The sequence below is a fragment of the Tinamus guttatus genome, unplaced genomic scaffold (assembly GCF_059628265.1).
Source record: "Tinamus guttatus ecotype Peru unplaced genomic scaffold, ASM5962826v1 Tinamus_guttatus_pri_ptg000530l, whole genome shotgun sequence".
NCBI lineage: Eukaryota > Metazoa > Chordata > Aves > Tinamiformes > Tinamidae > Tinamus > Tinamus guttatus.
In genome coordinates, this window is record NW_028289064.1 from 855,744 (window position 1) to 872,004 (window position 16,261).

Consider the following 16,261-nt stretch of genomic DNA (forward strand, 5'->3'; position numbering starts at 1 on the left):
AGAACTCTCTATGATAGGAACACTACATGGAAGCAGACAGCAATACTAAATCTGTCTGGTGGATGTGCAACATTTCAATTAGTAGTTTACACACCACGGGAAAATTCACTGTTCAAAGATGCCTGTAAATAACTTATTGTTAAGCCTTAGGATTTTTTTTTTTTTTTTTTTGCTGGTTCTGCCCTTTCAGTTCCTCTACGTCTTCCCCTATACGGCTATTGTTATAGATAGCCAGGAATACCAGATGTCTCTTTGTCATCTGACACCAATATATTGTCACCCTTTTCTGATGAGATTTTTGCTACTTCTAATATTTAGGTCATATCTAAGGTTTCTGGCAGCACTGAAGTCGAGAAGCAGAGCAAGTGTCAAAAACAAAGTCTGCATTAAGACTCCATACATGCAACCAATTCTTGTGTCACGCTCTTAGCCTACTTATAAACTAAGCTAGATAAATTAAGGTAAACAAAGTTATATAAGCTGAACTCAGAGAAAACGTGGCTGAAAAGTAAAAGAAATATATGATTATTCAAGTGGACACCATTACCCTGCTATGGGACAAGCCTTTGCATGTTTTTAGCAATAGCAAATATACATCATTTGGAAGGCTGATACAGTTTGTGGAAGAGGGGAAGGTCCTCTGATTTTTTTATTCCTCTCATTCTTCACCATTTGATTCCAGTGTTTTAAGTTCCAAAGAAGATTGTTCATCAAAAAGCCACATCCAGCTGACAAAGCAGGTGTAAAATGAGGTATGAACAAGTCCAGAGGTGGGACGATGAATTAGGAAAACATATCAGGGTGAAGAAGGAGGCATGAACAAAAAGCCTCTACAAGATGCCATCTTCAAAACCTTATGCAAATACCAAGATGTGAGCAACAATGTAATGGCCCGCTGGCTCAACATACAAAAATAATTCATTAAGACAGTGATGCTTGAAGGGACAGGTTTATTACATCTCCTACACCTTTTAGTTTTTGAGCCAGTGACCCAAGCAGTAACGAAAAGCTTAATCCCGAAAACCTTTACAACAAACTTAGTTTCAGGTTCTGAAATGAAAACCACAATTTATTTGTGCTGTTAATTAAAACACTACTTTTTTTTTTTCTCCTTCTCACACCTCAAGCTTGCAACTCTAAGCTTGTAATGGCATTTTCCATATAGCAATACTTAATAAAAACTACACTAAACACAACATAAACCTAAATAATAAGCCATTTTAATTACATGGAATTGAACACCTTGCAAACAAAAGACACTCATTAAGATTTACTGACAGGTACTATATATTTTTTGGCAAATCTGGAACAAACCAGAAGAAAAAGCAAAGAATTGTTCTACAAACATGAAGGAAAGAAATGCTCATCTAGATGTAGGGGATTCATACTGCAGAACTGAAGCTAAAGAAAAAACCCACACTTACAGCAGAATTTTTTAATTCTTAGTGCAAGAAACAACCAAGTTAATCACAGAATCAGTACTAATTAAGAATATGGAAAAATCTCCTATACAGAGGTAGAGTCCAGTGCACAAGGCTAAAACGATATTCAATAGTCTAAACAAGACTGAGCCAGGTTTTACGGAATCCACTTTTTAAAGTATCAGACTGTATGTACATACATACAATAAATAGACTATACAATCTTTAAAGTAGTTTAATAAACTTCACAAAAATTATAGTAGATGCATTGAGATTTTTACATAATCCAAAGTTCATATCTCTCTCACCCAGAAATGGATAAAACCAATATTCCTGATATCAAGTTAAATCAAAAATAGTTTAGCAAAGTGTTGATAAATCAAAATATTTTACATATTTTTAAAGCCTAAATTTATGCTTATAAAGGATAAATTTCAAACGCTTTGAAAATGCTCCTTTTGATACCACTTGCAAAGAGGTTCCAAATGCTCCAATTTGCATTTTTACCATTATAAAGACTTTCCTTACATTCCACGTTCAAGGGAAAAATGGACTTGGGTACTCACAGTTCTGATGTGTTGGCACAAGAATAAATGATGAGTATTAGATTATTTTAAAGGCCCCAGAGACCTCAGGAGAATTTACAGACAAAGCCTTCATGTCTCATACCACACAAATCACATTAGAGAGTTTACAGAAAGCTGTTTGGTCTTAACCACTTCAATCTTGTCAGTGCTTCTCCGTCTGGAGACACCTGATTAGGATTGCACTGGAGTTCAAGTGTGCATCTCTGGGCCCCTAGGTTTGCTACAAGCCCATAGGGCTTAATAAAACAAATATGGAATCTTTACGGTTTACCACAGTAGTGCATAAATCAGGGATGTCTGTTGCCATTCATTTCAGTGATAGTCACAAAGAAAGGATTTCAGGGAACAGAGATATTTTTAACCATATCTTTCTAAACTGTGCAATTAAATGGAAAAAACATAGATCACTCTGGGATATTGCAGAGTAGAGCAATTAAATGCTTACTCTGGTAAATTATTTTCTCTAAAAGGTTCTTACAAATCCCAAGGGGGCAACAGGCATAGTAAGAGGGAACTAGCAACAACAACAGAAGAGCTTAATAATCTGCGTTTAAACTTATGTTCACAGTTTGGTTATTTTTAATTTCTATAAGCACCTACGCTGAAAAAATCGAGGGCTTGTACTTTAGTTTTAAAATTGAATCTACTTGTGACAAATACCTTGTTAAGATTACCATTCTGCTCTTCTACAGGCCTTCTCACTGGAACTTTTTTTTTATTATTTTTTATTTTATACAAACAGACTCACTTTGATTTAAAGTAAACATATAAAATTGAGAATATTGCTTGCAACAATGGACCTGGAAGTGAAGGAATGAACTAGTCAGGCCATACCAAAACCAAAGCAAAATAAAACAAACCAAACAAAAAAGTCCACCCAACCTACCTCAAAATGAATTCTACTGAACTCCTAACGCTGTGAAAATCTGCAAAAGGATCACAAGATCTGTTGCAAATTTCAGAGAGATTTGGCCCAAGTCGCATCATCATCATCTGAATACTTTAACAACTGTATGTTTATATTAAGGAAAAATAAACGATTCCAAGAACTCAGGAAGGCACACGTACCCAAGTATACACTATAAATAAAACACATCATGAAATTACGAATGATCTTCTGATCCCTGTACACACTTTTGGTTCAGCACTATGGTCAAGTTATCTCTTTAGAAATACAATGAAAGGCATAGAACAAATATAACATATGCATAATAATTCTGAAGAATAATGCTAATAAGACAGCTTACAGAAAAAAAGTGCAGTGAAAAAAAAAAACCAAAAACATAAAACACTTTATTCAGGGGCTTGTGCTACTGTAAATACAGACTTCGTATTTGCTGCTGTGCAAGGGGAAGAATTTATCCTGGAAAGCAGCGATGAGGAATGCAGAAACAAAAAGTAAAAAAAGATATTACAAGAAAATGTTAAGATGGATCTCTCCCAACTTCATTCCTCTAGTGCACAGTCATCTGACTACGTGGTTTGTTTTCATGCTGTCATTTCTCTTCGAAAGTACAGCGTATTACAAAAATGGCACAATTCTAAATTGTCTTCTGCCTCTACTTCCTTTTTTTTGTTTCTTCTTCCAAGCACCTGATTTGCTGTATCCTCATAAAATGGTAAAGCTGTTAGTGAAGTGAGAAGAAAATTGTTGCTTGTCTTCCTTCCCAGCGACTGATTTCTTCTTCCACTAGCTTGTGTGCTACACAATGGGGAGGCACTGTAAAGGCAGCTTGACAGATTTAAAAATTAAAATAATAATAATAAAAAAAAGAGTCTTTTTTCCCCCCCACCCAGCCTACCCCGAAAAATATTGGATGGATGAAATAGTCTATAGGAATATTTCAGTCTCCTCTGTTAGGAGATAATAGCAGGGGACCATCTAACCACAGTCAGATTGTCAGCACTGACTGACCGTTTCTTTGCGGATTTCCTGAAGTCCTTATATTTATCTTCACACAAGCGGGAAATGGCCTGCAGGATGAAAGAATGAAGAAACCTCAGTTAGAGGCCACAGCTGCACAAATAATATAAATAAAGCAAATCATGGATTTCTAGATATAGGCAGAATTATAAAACATCACTTTATTATAGAAAACCTGTGAAGATCTTTCTCAACTCTTCTATGCCAGTCATTACCTTGAAAGAACTGACCTGGCATTGCTCACCACAGTCATTTCTGAAGGATTTAATAAGCATATTCTATTTTTCTTTCTTTCTACAGTTTAGCTGTCACAAATCTAGTGAAGGCAGTCAATAAAACTTAAATATTGCTGTAAGTAATATAGCACTTCTTTACTTATTGCTGTAAGTAATATAGCACTTCTTTGTTGAAAAATTAACTTGAATAGAATTATTACAGAAATTATAAACATATTCAGGGAACGTGGAAAGAGGAGGGCTCTTAATGTCTTTCTTTCTTTCTTAAAAAGTTGTGGTATTGTAATTATATATTTTCCTCTGCTGATAAATGGGGCAACAGGCTATCTTATATGCTGCTAGGGGGAAACACACATATATACTTTCATTTGAATAGTGAATATACTATATACTTTCATTTGCATACTTTCATTTGCAAGGCATTAAAAGGTCTTTTAAATGGAGACTGAAAAAATATTCTATCCTAAAAAAAAAAGTCAGATTTAGAAGTAAGATGAAGTAAAAGAGTATATTTTTATTTACTTAAGAATGCTTTTAGTTGGTGTCTTAAGATAGGGAGTTTAAAAAGAGTATAGTATAAATGTAAATCTGTAGAAAGTGTTTGATTATAAAACAAGGCAATATAAATAAACAACCAGACTCCACTGATCATCACTCTCTGTCTTGGTTTTTACCTTTACAGCATTGCAAACTGTGGTGGGAAACAGCCCTGGAAACACAACAGTACTGCAAAGGTCAGAGGTGGGGACACCAGGGAGCAAATGTTCACCCATGCTTTGGTCAATCCCTGATTACATGATTCAAAACACACACACAGAGGAGACCATTTGCTGCTTTTTAGTTGCAGACTGAGTTTGCTTTACTGTTCTTGAACACAGCTTTCTTTTTTGGTACACGCAAATTGAATAACAGAGTAAAATAACATAAATATTTCTGCTGCTTTGTAGACCTTAACCTAACTCGTTTAAAATTGATTCAGATTTATATCCAGGGGAATCATGGCATAAGGCATGGCTTGGCAAAGACGTGCACTGAGGTGCAGCCTTGCTTCTTTCAGCTGTCAAATCAGTTCTTGATCTAGCATCACATAGCCAGGAGAGATGAACACTTCAAGACTCTGGGATTTCCAGGAAAAATTATTTTTGAGGACTTGAACAGACAAAATGAAATATTGCTTGGAACTAGCACTAAATATTTGTCGTTTCTACCTGGTGATTATTCATTTAGATGTGAAAGACATTGACTGTCTCACTAAACTACACACAGCACATAGACTCAAAGGGTACCTCAACAAATTTATGATACCTTTAGGTCATATGCTGATTGAAATTAAGAAGATGTACTTTCATTTCTTCATAAGACAAAGCTGCTTCTTACTGTCAATTGTGGGGCACTTTGAATCAGGAGAAATATTCTACTGTGGAAAGTAGTGCCATTTTAAACATGAACATAGTGACATTTTAAAAGAGTCCTACAATCTCAAAGCTCATGGATCTTGTTTAGAAAAATACTAGAAAAGTAGTTCATACTAAACAAGTATTACAAAGACACTAGGGTAACTGCTGGCAGGCTAAATGCTGAAACACACTGAAGTGATTAGGCTACAAATTATGCTGCCTACTAGTTTCATGGAGAACTTTTAGGCAACCAAATATTGCCAGGGAGTAAGGATGCTCCCATCACCTTCCCTTACTTCTGGCCACAGAAAAGAGGCAAAGAACTGGTGGACCAGGCGGTTTCCATTGGACAGAGCCTTCCTCTTCCCTGGAGATATCCACTTCAGCCAGCAAGTTTATGTTAGAGTCACATGGTGCCAGCAGCACAGAACAACCCAAACAAAAGGGAGAATTTTTAAGAATACATTTTTTTAAAAAAAAAAAAAACAGAAGTTCTGTTATTTAAAAAAAATGCACATTATATTTATTAGTACAGAATAACCACCAATATTCTGCAGGTATGCACAGTCATTTCCTATCTTGTTTTAGGAACTACCTGTTATCTTCATTTGTACTGACAATGGTGTGAAATGTATTAAATTTTCTTCACAAAATAATTTGCTTTAATATATGCAATAGATCTTATTATCAAGATCCACCATCTACAAACTTTGCCAGCTGTCTTTTTCCTTTTAAGTTTACAATCCTAATGAATTTTCTCATTTTTTATTCTAAAGTTTTAACATAAATAATTTTGGTGCAAATTTACTTTGCTCTTCATACACTGAATTAAGGTCTACTCTTATTAAATCTGGGAGATTTAGAAAGAATGTTTTAAGTAAAATGAGAAATACAACTTAAGTGAAATGACTTTTCATTCTTTTTGCACCACTTTCCTACATCCCCATTCCCATTATCATCACAAACAACTCAATCACCCTGTGCATCCTTTCCCCACCAGTGGGGCCCAGCACCTTACCTCAAGTTTACACGCTCTGTCCCTGCTCAGGGGCTCCAGAGGAAAACTCAGGTTATTAGCTTCTGCCAGGGAACGTAAATCAAAATAATACTTGGCATAGACACTGGAGGGAACATTAATATTGAACTGCAACAGCTCGAGAAACTGGCGTTCCAGCTCATTCCTGTAGAAAAAGATAAACGTGAAAGTATTTAGCCACAGACGCTGCCATCGCCTGAATGTAACTTGCCTTAAGTTGCAAATGGCACAAACCCAGTTCACATCTTATTCTTGCAAGACAGAATTAAACAAGTCTGAGGTTTGACCCACACGGCCGAACTCTTTGGGCGAGCCAAGGGAGGAGCCGTGAAGACGCTGCCCTCACAGAGGAGCCGCTGCGGGCGGGAAGGCGCCGCCAGGCCGGGCCGGGCCGAGGGAGCGCTCCGAGGAAACAGGTTTTGAGGGGCAAATCACTCCAACATGGAAATTCCTGGAGAAACCCACCAGTCTTTCTCGCCTTTACAATCAATCACTTCCAAGTCTTTATGGGAAACCTGAGTTTTGCAGCACGCTTCTCCCTCTATGAACAGCAGGAAGCAGTTTCTCCTCAGCATGTGCATACAAAAGTCACAGTGCTGGCTTTTCTCCCCAGCAAATGTGTTTAATCAAAATACCAGATAGCGACAAAGAGACTGTATCTGAGCTTCCACTCAATGAAAATTGCTACATATCAATACATTATTATGCCAGTAAGTTAAAAAGTATGTAAATAAGTAAATCAACAAAATGGAAGATTGGCAGCTTACATTAGTTGTGTGGCATAGAGACAACCTATCCAGTATTTATGCAGGGACATATGATATATTCAAAACAGTAATTTCAAAATTTGAGAGGTAAAAAACAAACCAGTCGTCAATGTTGCCTAGGTGTGCTGAAGAGCATACATTATACAGGGACTGCACTGAATGTCTTTCGCCCTTGCTACTAGCAGGCCATCGCTCTCACTTCACAATAGTTTCACTTATGCTCACTTTCTCTTTGCCAAAATTCCACGTTTACATAAGGATAAATATTAATTAACAGTGAAAGACCGTCTAAAAGCAACACACGGACTAAACCTCTTTGGCATGCATTGGCATGCATTCACACTACTCAAGATTCTAGTTTTACAAAAAAAAAAAGACATTAAATTTGTTTTTTAAGCAGTCTATTAATAAATGCAGATTATCTTTAAATTATTCTTGCAACATTTTACCTCCTGCAAGCTAAACCTGAAGGCACGTATTAAAAGACAACACAAAGCCAGTATTAACGGGGAAAGATGCCGGCTCTCTATGGAGGAGACCCCTCGTCTTTCAGAACCCGTGCAGAGCCCCACACCCCCCATTCCCCAGCTCCCCAGCTGATGTGGAGATCAGATCAGCAGAGCAACTTCACGAGGCAATGGAGAAACAAAACCCTCACATTAGCTCTTATGTGAACTGATCTACCTACCTAACAACCAGCCTTCCTCTGACAGCCCCACGCTGGACGGTTCTAGCACTCCTGACACCGAAGTTCAGGGCAGTGCTACGTGCATGGCTACAGATACACACAACTGTTCAATCCTTCCGAGTCCTCTGCTGGCTTTTAGTTCTCGTTTAACATATGGTGATGACTGCCAAAACTCAAAGGTTTGCGTAGCGTTTTGCAAGACATGCTTATGCTTAACGAGTCACAATAGTTGACAATTTTGACCTAGATTTTCTTTCTGCCTTTTTGCATTTTAACATAAATAATTAAAGTTCCTGTCTAGTGCAGAGGTAGGCAATTCAAACCTTAATAGTTCTGTCCCAAATGCCTGGAAGAGGAAAAAACAAACAAACAAACAACAAAAAAACCTGGCACAGGAAGAAATGCACCAGCAGATCCATCAAGCTCTGCTTTCTTTGCCTGAGAATCCACAAGCCCCAAATACGAAGCCCATGACCCGGGCCACCAAGTGCCACAGAGCGAGCGAGCACAGGCTCTCCAAAAGGGAGCTGGTTTTGCAGTCTATGACAACCCTAAAATCTTTACAGAAAGTCTAAGAAGCTAAAAATCCAGCAGACAAGGATTCCCCATGGTTCTGCCTGGCCAGTGCGAAGGGCAGGAAGAGCAGTACCGCTGGCACTCGAGCACAGCACATCGGCTATTTGAGTAATGGTTTTATAGGGTTCAAATGCAACTTTCTACACTTGTGTAAATTGCTAGTTAAAAAACTAGCACTGGTGTCATATGCCGATGTCAAAAACAATAGCTTTTTTTCATTTCTTTTCATACCATCATGGTGTGCCTCTTTATCTGCCTCCAAAAAAACTCACTGAGAACCAGCAATTTAAAATCTCCTATTTATAGCCACTCCTGATCAATACTGTCATACAGCACAAAGCTGACAGTGTGTCTCAAGCTCTTCAGAAATCTATGAGTGGATGCACTAGCTTCCAAACCACTTAGATTTGTCTTGAAAAGAGGAGTGAGTGTAGGAAGACCCTTCCTGCAACTGAATATGCGAAAGCGCAGGAAAAACATAAAGGGAAAAGTAGCTTAGCAAAATCATTCAAGAAACACTGGAAACAGTCAAGAAAGCATTACCAAATTGGCCTTACATTAGCTTTTCTCTCTACCTGGTCCCCCTCATTTTATTTTAAAGAGCCTCATTCTGCCATATTTAAATAAAAGTATCATCAAATATCCTTAAAGATTATTGTAACCTTTACATTATAAAGTCTGGATTGATGTGATGTGATGTGAAATCAGAGTTTTCCCCCAAAGTAGTGAAAGGACCCACATCATCCTAAAGGAATGTGGGTTTCACATTTTTTCCTCCGGCTCAGGACAGATACATCTCTATGAATGGCTTGTTATTACAGATTTAGAGATAACTCTCTAATACTCAAGAAATGACAACTACTCACAATTTATAAAACTACTCTTACCTACAGAGATACAAGCAGGCTTAATTTAAAGCATTCAACATGGATACTGTACTAAGACATCTTTTAAATTATTTTATTTTTCTTATAAGAGGCGGGGTGAATCAGCAAATTCCTAATGTGGCCGTAAGACCAGCACTGACACAGTATCCTGTGCTTCAGTTTGAAGTAACTCAGGGCACACGAGCCTCAGTGGCTTGCGGTAGCTTCTGGCCCCCTCCTAGCACCGTGACCCCAACTTCAGCCCTCTACCCACTCTCGTGTGCCCCGGCCCTTGTACAAGTGCACCCCTGTGTAACCCTGCACCGAGCCCACCGCAGAGTTAAAACCTAGGCCTTCAGCAGCTACATTTAATACCTCAACTATTCGGTGAAATGAGCATTCATTTTAACACTTGCAATCATTAATGTTTCAATTTTGTTTACTCTTATCCCATCTGCATACTTTAATTCTTGTTTGAATATACTCTTAAAGTGACCAAGACATATCCCGGCAGACATCACAACTCTGTATATGCTGTTACAATATAACTTCCTAAAAATGTTCTTATGTAAAACTTTAAAAAAAAAAATGTTCAAAATGGAAGTTTCTCTTTGGAAATTAAAATATCAGGGTTTTTTTAAAAACACTCTGCAAACAAACTTGTCAGGACATGGCAAAATAAAATCAGCATTATTTTGAGTCCAGCAGGGACCAAGTGGGTGATGGCCTAAGGGTCGTGGGGATCCCAGTGAATCTTTGTCCTGCCTTACACACTGCTCTGCTGCCTGTGTGCAGAGGTAGCTCAGGAGGGCCAGCGCCACTGACACGAGCACACGCCGGCTTCCTCAACTTGGGTGTTGTTTGCCAAGTGAAAGGTTTAGAGTGTTCTGCAGATCCAGTTTCAAACACTCTGCAAACACCCAGTGGTAACCTACTTTTTAACCAGAAATAAAAACATTCACATTTTCTATGCAAGCAATTCCCAAACGGACCCAGTGCAATCTGCCAGCATCCACCACGCTTAGATACGACGCAGATGCACAGACGTGGTGTGACTTGTGAGGGAACTTCCCTCGGTGCCCACACACACAGACCTCGGCAGTCAGTGACCAAAATAAACGTACTGGACTCACATGTCTTCGACTGTGATGTCCTTCAGGATCTGGCAGTAATCCACGTTCCACACTGCCTGGTCATCCCAGACTTTGGATGCCAGGAGAATTGCACCCAGTACAATTCGTTTCCAGTTTGCTGGGCAAATATCTATCTCTGCATAAGTTAAAAGTCTTTCAAGGTACACCTGTGAAAACAGAGTAAAAATCAAGACTTAATCTACTTTGTTAACAAAGACAGACGAAAAGGAAAAATATCCTAATACACCCAATAAAATCATCTGATAAAAATCATCTGCTTTCAGGAAGATCCTTCTATAAAAGCTGGGGATGTAAATGTACACATTTATGCCAAGCTCAAGACGTAATGTGATATATTCACATTTTAGTTGGCCTTTGCTTTCTGATCCTAAAAAAGTGGAATTGTCGGGGAGAGAGCACTAAGGCCCGGTCAGACCAGCTCCCTTGTGACTCTGTGCACTCACATCCAAGCACGCAGGGACCTTCAGTGATTTGGGCTTCTTGAAAGGTCCTCCATTCCTAGACCACATTAGTTAATCAAAAATAAACAATGACAACTAATGAGTTTTGAAGCCCATTTATTTTTACAGTTATATAAAAGCATCAAGGTCGATTAAGTGCCTAACAGAGTTTTGGTTGTTAATTTTCACAACTATAATGTGCATAATAAGGACATTATAAGAAGATCAAAGTTAACAACTACATGTTTTATAATTTAAACTTTTACAGGGAAGTTTATAATCCATGAAAAACACGTTAAATAACTAAATATGTGCACACCATTATGCCTAGCAAATAAATAATAGTCTTTTGTAGACACTATGCAGTATAAAAGGCATGGCACAAGAAAAACCCAGGAAAAGAAAACACTATGTATATACCATTCTAGGTAATTTTCATTCAAAATGGCCATTATAAAGTACTGGCTCTTTGTTTCTGATCTCATTTAAGAAAAACAAAACTCAAGTTACAGACATGTCTGTAACTACCACTAACACAGTTGTATACTTGAACGATTCCCTATGTAAAACACGTAAACATGTTTGTTCTCCAATAGCCAACAGCCTCTCCCAGGCCATATTGAGTTCTCACTCCATGCTGAGGCTGTTTCAGATTGGTTTCACTGCACTCCCTTGATTGAGGAAAATGAAACACAGCTATTTACTTTCCTCAAATCAGTAATTTCCACTCCGGTTCCGAACTCGACTTGCGGCAGGGGAGCAGCTGAGCCCTCGTCTCGCAGGGGCAGTCGCTGCCCGCAGAGCGCCTGACGTGGCGACGGCAGCTCAGCACGGGCACTGCCTCCACGTGCCAGAGCAGACACCTTTCTAAAACCCCAAAACGCTTCATCTTGATAGGCTACTCCGTAAAAATACCCGTTTGCACTTACTGGAGAAGAGTCTGTTCTTTGTATCTTATAATAGATCTTATAATATCCTCTTCACTGTACTGTGATATAAAGCAATTAGGTGGTTATTTAGATTGCGGTTGTTCTTACAAGATTCTGAACTGACTGACAGAAACTGGCAGATTCTATGAGCTACTCTGATGAAAGTACAATACACGTGCAAAACATTAAACCTACCTGAAAGGCTTCATTTTGTATAAAAATAGAAGACTGCTAAGCACCGAAGGCTCAGCATTTTGTGTTAAATTTTTAAATATGTAAAGCTATTCATCTACGGGTGCTGAAGGAAATATACTTCTGTTGAAACAGAAGAAATAACCAACTGCAAAGAAAGCTGAAAGCATTCTTTTATTATATATCACATTTAAAATACTGTTAACTTTTTAAAGTAACATTGAAAAAAGAGAGAGATTATGAATGTATGACTAATTTATTACTAAAGAATTTTAATATTAATAATATAAATAATATTTATTATTAATAATGATAATTATTAAAAATAGAAAATACTTATTTTAAGTTTTTGAGATGTTTAGAAATAAGCAAATGCAAAGTAACAGATGCACAGCAATCTTATTTTGAATAGCAAAATCTCATTGATTCTGCCAATGACACAATGGTTTGAATGAAATTCTGAATTTACAGAATACCCTGAAGTCTGAACAGTTGTAATAGACCCAAAACCACAGTCTGCTCAAATAAAAAGTCTCAAAGAAAGACTTTTGGCTCTCACTTTCAACAAATGGTTCTCTGTTTTTTCTTACGTTAATGAAGAATTAACTCTAACCTGGCATTAAGCACTTTGTTTAACTAAATATATACCATTAAGCACAAAACAACAGACATAATGAGTATTCAAGTCATCTGTGAGAAAAACGTTATACAGAACTATAAAGGCAGGACATTTATAATATGATACTTCACAGAAAACTGATGATTTTTCAGGTTCTTCTATAGAAAAAAAAAGTAACTAAAGTATTGCTAACTGCTCAGAAATTTATTCACTTTTATAGGGCAGGCAAAACACTATTCAACATGTATTCTTGCATGTGCAAAATCATGTCCATGCTCCTCATTACTCCCACCAAATAAGTATTGGCTTAATGAACATTAATTTCAAATTATGTCTAAAGTCCATCATTAAAACCTGGTTGCTATGAGAATATCCAACACTGACCTCTGCTATAGTACTGAGAAAACCAGGTTTAATTAGTGCCAAGCAACATTTCATTTTCTCTATCTCAGAGGATATAACACAATATACATGTAATGTAATGTTAAATGCTAGAGGAAGGGTTTTCTTCCAGATTTTTTTCCAAATAAAAAAGTGTGAAATTATTTCACTTCAACATTTTCTGATCCAAAGGAGCACTTACATTTTATCAACTCTTACTTCAATTTGTTGCTTCATTTTGAAGATGTTTAACATTAGCTTTCAATACCCCACTATCACCTCTCACCACACTAGAGTTGCAGTTTAAGCACCCAATATCTCATAAAATTGTTTTCATATGCCTCCATAAAGCAATGGAACAGCTTGCAAAACCTCTGTCCTCAGAGGAATTCAGGACAGGGCCCTGAGCGTCCTGAGCGCCCTGAGCACCCTGACCTTGCTGGTCTTGCTGTGAGCAGGATGCAGGAGCTTCAGAGGTCCACTCCACCTGAAATCATTTTATGATCTACCTGCAGTAGATCACAATTCACTAAATGACCCACATTATAGGTTCCAGGAACACAGAATAGCTAACAAAGACAAGGTTTCCACCCCAACAATCAAAAAGAAGCAAAAGAAAACACGCTCCTTTCTTTTTGAAAAAGCTTTAGTGCCTTGAAGCTTGAAAAAATAAATTTGTATGGAAAAACATTATAGTTGGCAGCGGGTCTCAGGTAGTCAAAGTTTAATTTGTCATCTAACCACTAAATTGCCATATGCTGCTGTTCTAAGCAATGGGCCGGTTTCCTACCACCACTCTGCAGAAAGAGCTGTGCTTTGCCATTGTTCAGCTGGGCATCCACAATGTTCCCAAAAGGCCTGGTACCATCCATTTGGTAGGAAAGGACATCACAACACTACAGCCCTTGCAAATTTATCCATTTGCTATTTTTAAGAGTACATGTTGAAAAAGTACAAGGTGTGCTTCCCAGAAAGTCAGGCCTAAACAACAGCGGCCAGCAACAAACCCTGGCCACAGCCCTTGCTCTTGCGCCTGCACTGCCCATCAAAAAGCCGGTGACCAACCGAGGAGACCCCAGGGTTACGGGCTCTTGAGCTCTCTGCTTGGATGCAGGAGGCCACCCAGGCAGAACAGGGATTCCACAGAGCACGTGTGTGCTACTGTTAGACTGCCTAACCAAAATCTAATACAAAAACCTAGCCAAGGAGCGACAGAGCCCTGAGCGCTGCCCAGCAGGGCCCGGCCCACGGGCACGAGGCCTCGCTCCCCTGTGCGCTGCACCAGCTTCCTTCACTAGCTGCACGGCAACCCAGGTGCACGGGCAGCTGAACGCGACCTCGGCCACGGCTCAGGTGTCTCCAGCTCTGCCAAGTGGCACCTCATTTAGCAAGCCCAGTTAGGCAGCCCGCATGACACACTGGGTCTCCAGGTGAACACCTCTCGCTTCACTGTTTTTAGCATTTAGGTGCTGCGGCCACCAGCAGTCACTCTCAGAAGAAACATCCACAGATCTAAACACAATTATTAAACCTACGCACTCTGATCACCTTGGGTTTTCTTTTTTTTTTCTTTCTTTTTTCCTTTCCTCAATATTTTCCTTTCCTTTTTGTTTAGTAAGTGAAGCTGAGGTAAAGTCGGAAAAAAAAAAGAGCATAAACATTTAATTCTGCACTGCAAGCACTGTAATGTTTTGCTACTGGTATGGATCTCATTAATACACTTATATTTGCTATTCAATTAATAGAGTTACATAAATAGAACTTGCAGTTCTATAAGGCAGTTTTAAGCAACACACAACATGAGAATTTGGAGACAAGACTGATAAATTATGGATTTCTCAGTTTTAGCAGGAATGGCAATACTGGACAGGGAGAAACACGTATGTATTATTCTTCCCACAAAGTCAGGTCCCAGGTAGTATATATTCAGTTATTCACCGGGACAAAAACTATTATATTCATTGTTTAATCAGCAACACAATTCTTACAACTAATATTATTTTAAGGTATTATTTTATAAATAAATAATGTGAATTAGTATTTAATTGTTTCAGTCTGAGTTTAATTTTTACCTATCAGTATGGGAAATCTCTTGGCAGTTCTGGAGGCTGTATGAAAATTAAATTTTTTTCTTTAATTATAAGTTGGTTTTGCTGTAATTGTGGCAGCTTTAATCGGAATATTTTAATTAACTGCTTGAAGCAATTCGATGCTGGCTTTTTTGCCGAAGCCTGTTAAGCTTGGAGTGTCACATTTGCTCAGCTGCTGCACTGATCACATAGACTGCTATACAACCAATTGTAACGGCCGCTTCTACTTCGCTAATGGCGTACAAAAAAAACTCCCCAAAAACAAACAGGTACATTCAGCTAAACTTCTTAATCCACAGCAACAATTTGGGTTGCCTGGGCAGTAATAAAAAGGGGTTAGGACTGTTCAAAGTAATTAGAAAAAAAATAATAAGAAAAATAATAGTTCTCCTATCTAGTTCAAAATTTACTGGGATCTGCTTTTCCATGGATTTACTTCCCGTGTTCTGGCAGCCCTCCGAGGGGAACGAGTAGCAGACAGGGATATCAGGTTGCTCCCCGACGTACGATCGGGCTAAAGCAAAACAAAATGATGTTTTGATCAACATCTTCAAGTATCCGAGGGGTGAATGTAGGGAGGATGGGGCCAGGCTCTTCTTCATGGTGGCCGGTGACAGGACTTGGGGTAACGGGTGCAAGCTGAAACACAGGAAGTTCCACCTCCATGCGAGGAAGAACTTCTTTCCTATGAAGGCACCAGAGCCCTGGAACAGGCTGCCCAGAGAGGTTGTGGAGTCTCCTTCTCTGGAGATCTTCAAAATCCACCTGGATGCCACCCTGTGCCCCGTGCTCTAGGTGTCCCTGCTGGAGCAGGGGGTTGGATTAGATGATCTCTAGAGGTCCCTTCTAACCTCAACCATTCTGTGATTCTGTGATAAACTTCTGCAGAGTCTGTTCCTCCCTTCTCCAGTGAGCAGATCAAAATTGAAAGGACCTGAAGGATTCATAAACAGTATCA

At 38.7% G+C, this 16,261-nt stretch overlaps 1 protein-coding gene across 2 annotated transcripts in view; it reads right to left on the minus strand.

Moving 5' to 3' along the window:
• Positions 1-1,420: 1,420 nt before the first annotated feature.
• Positions 1,421-16,261, minus strand: part of CCNY (cyclin Y) — a 105,385-nt gene continuing 90,544 nt past the window's right edge. For both annotated transcript variants that reach the window (XM_088534023.1, XM_088534024.1), the window contains 3 exons: positions 10,632-10,798; positions 6,584-6,746; positions 1,421-3,982 (listed from right to left, as the gene is read on the minus strand). In XM_088534023.1, the coding sequence (XP_088390149.1) occupies positions 3,866-3,982; positions 6,584-6,746; positions 10,632-10,798 (447 nt within the window). In that variant the 3' untranslated portion in view covers positions 1,421-3,865. The remainder of the gene's footprint in view (positions 3,983-6,583; positions 6,747-10,631; positions 10,799-16,261) is intronic.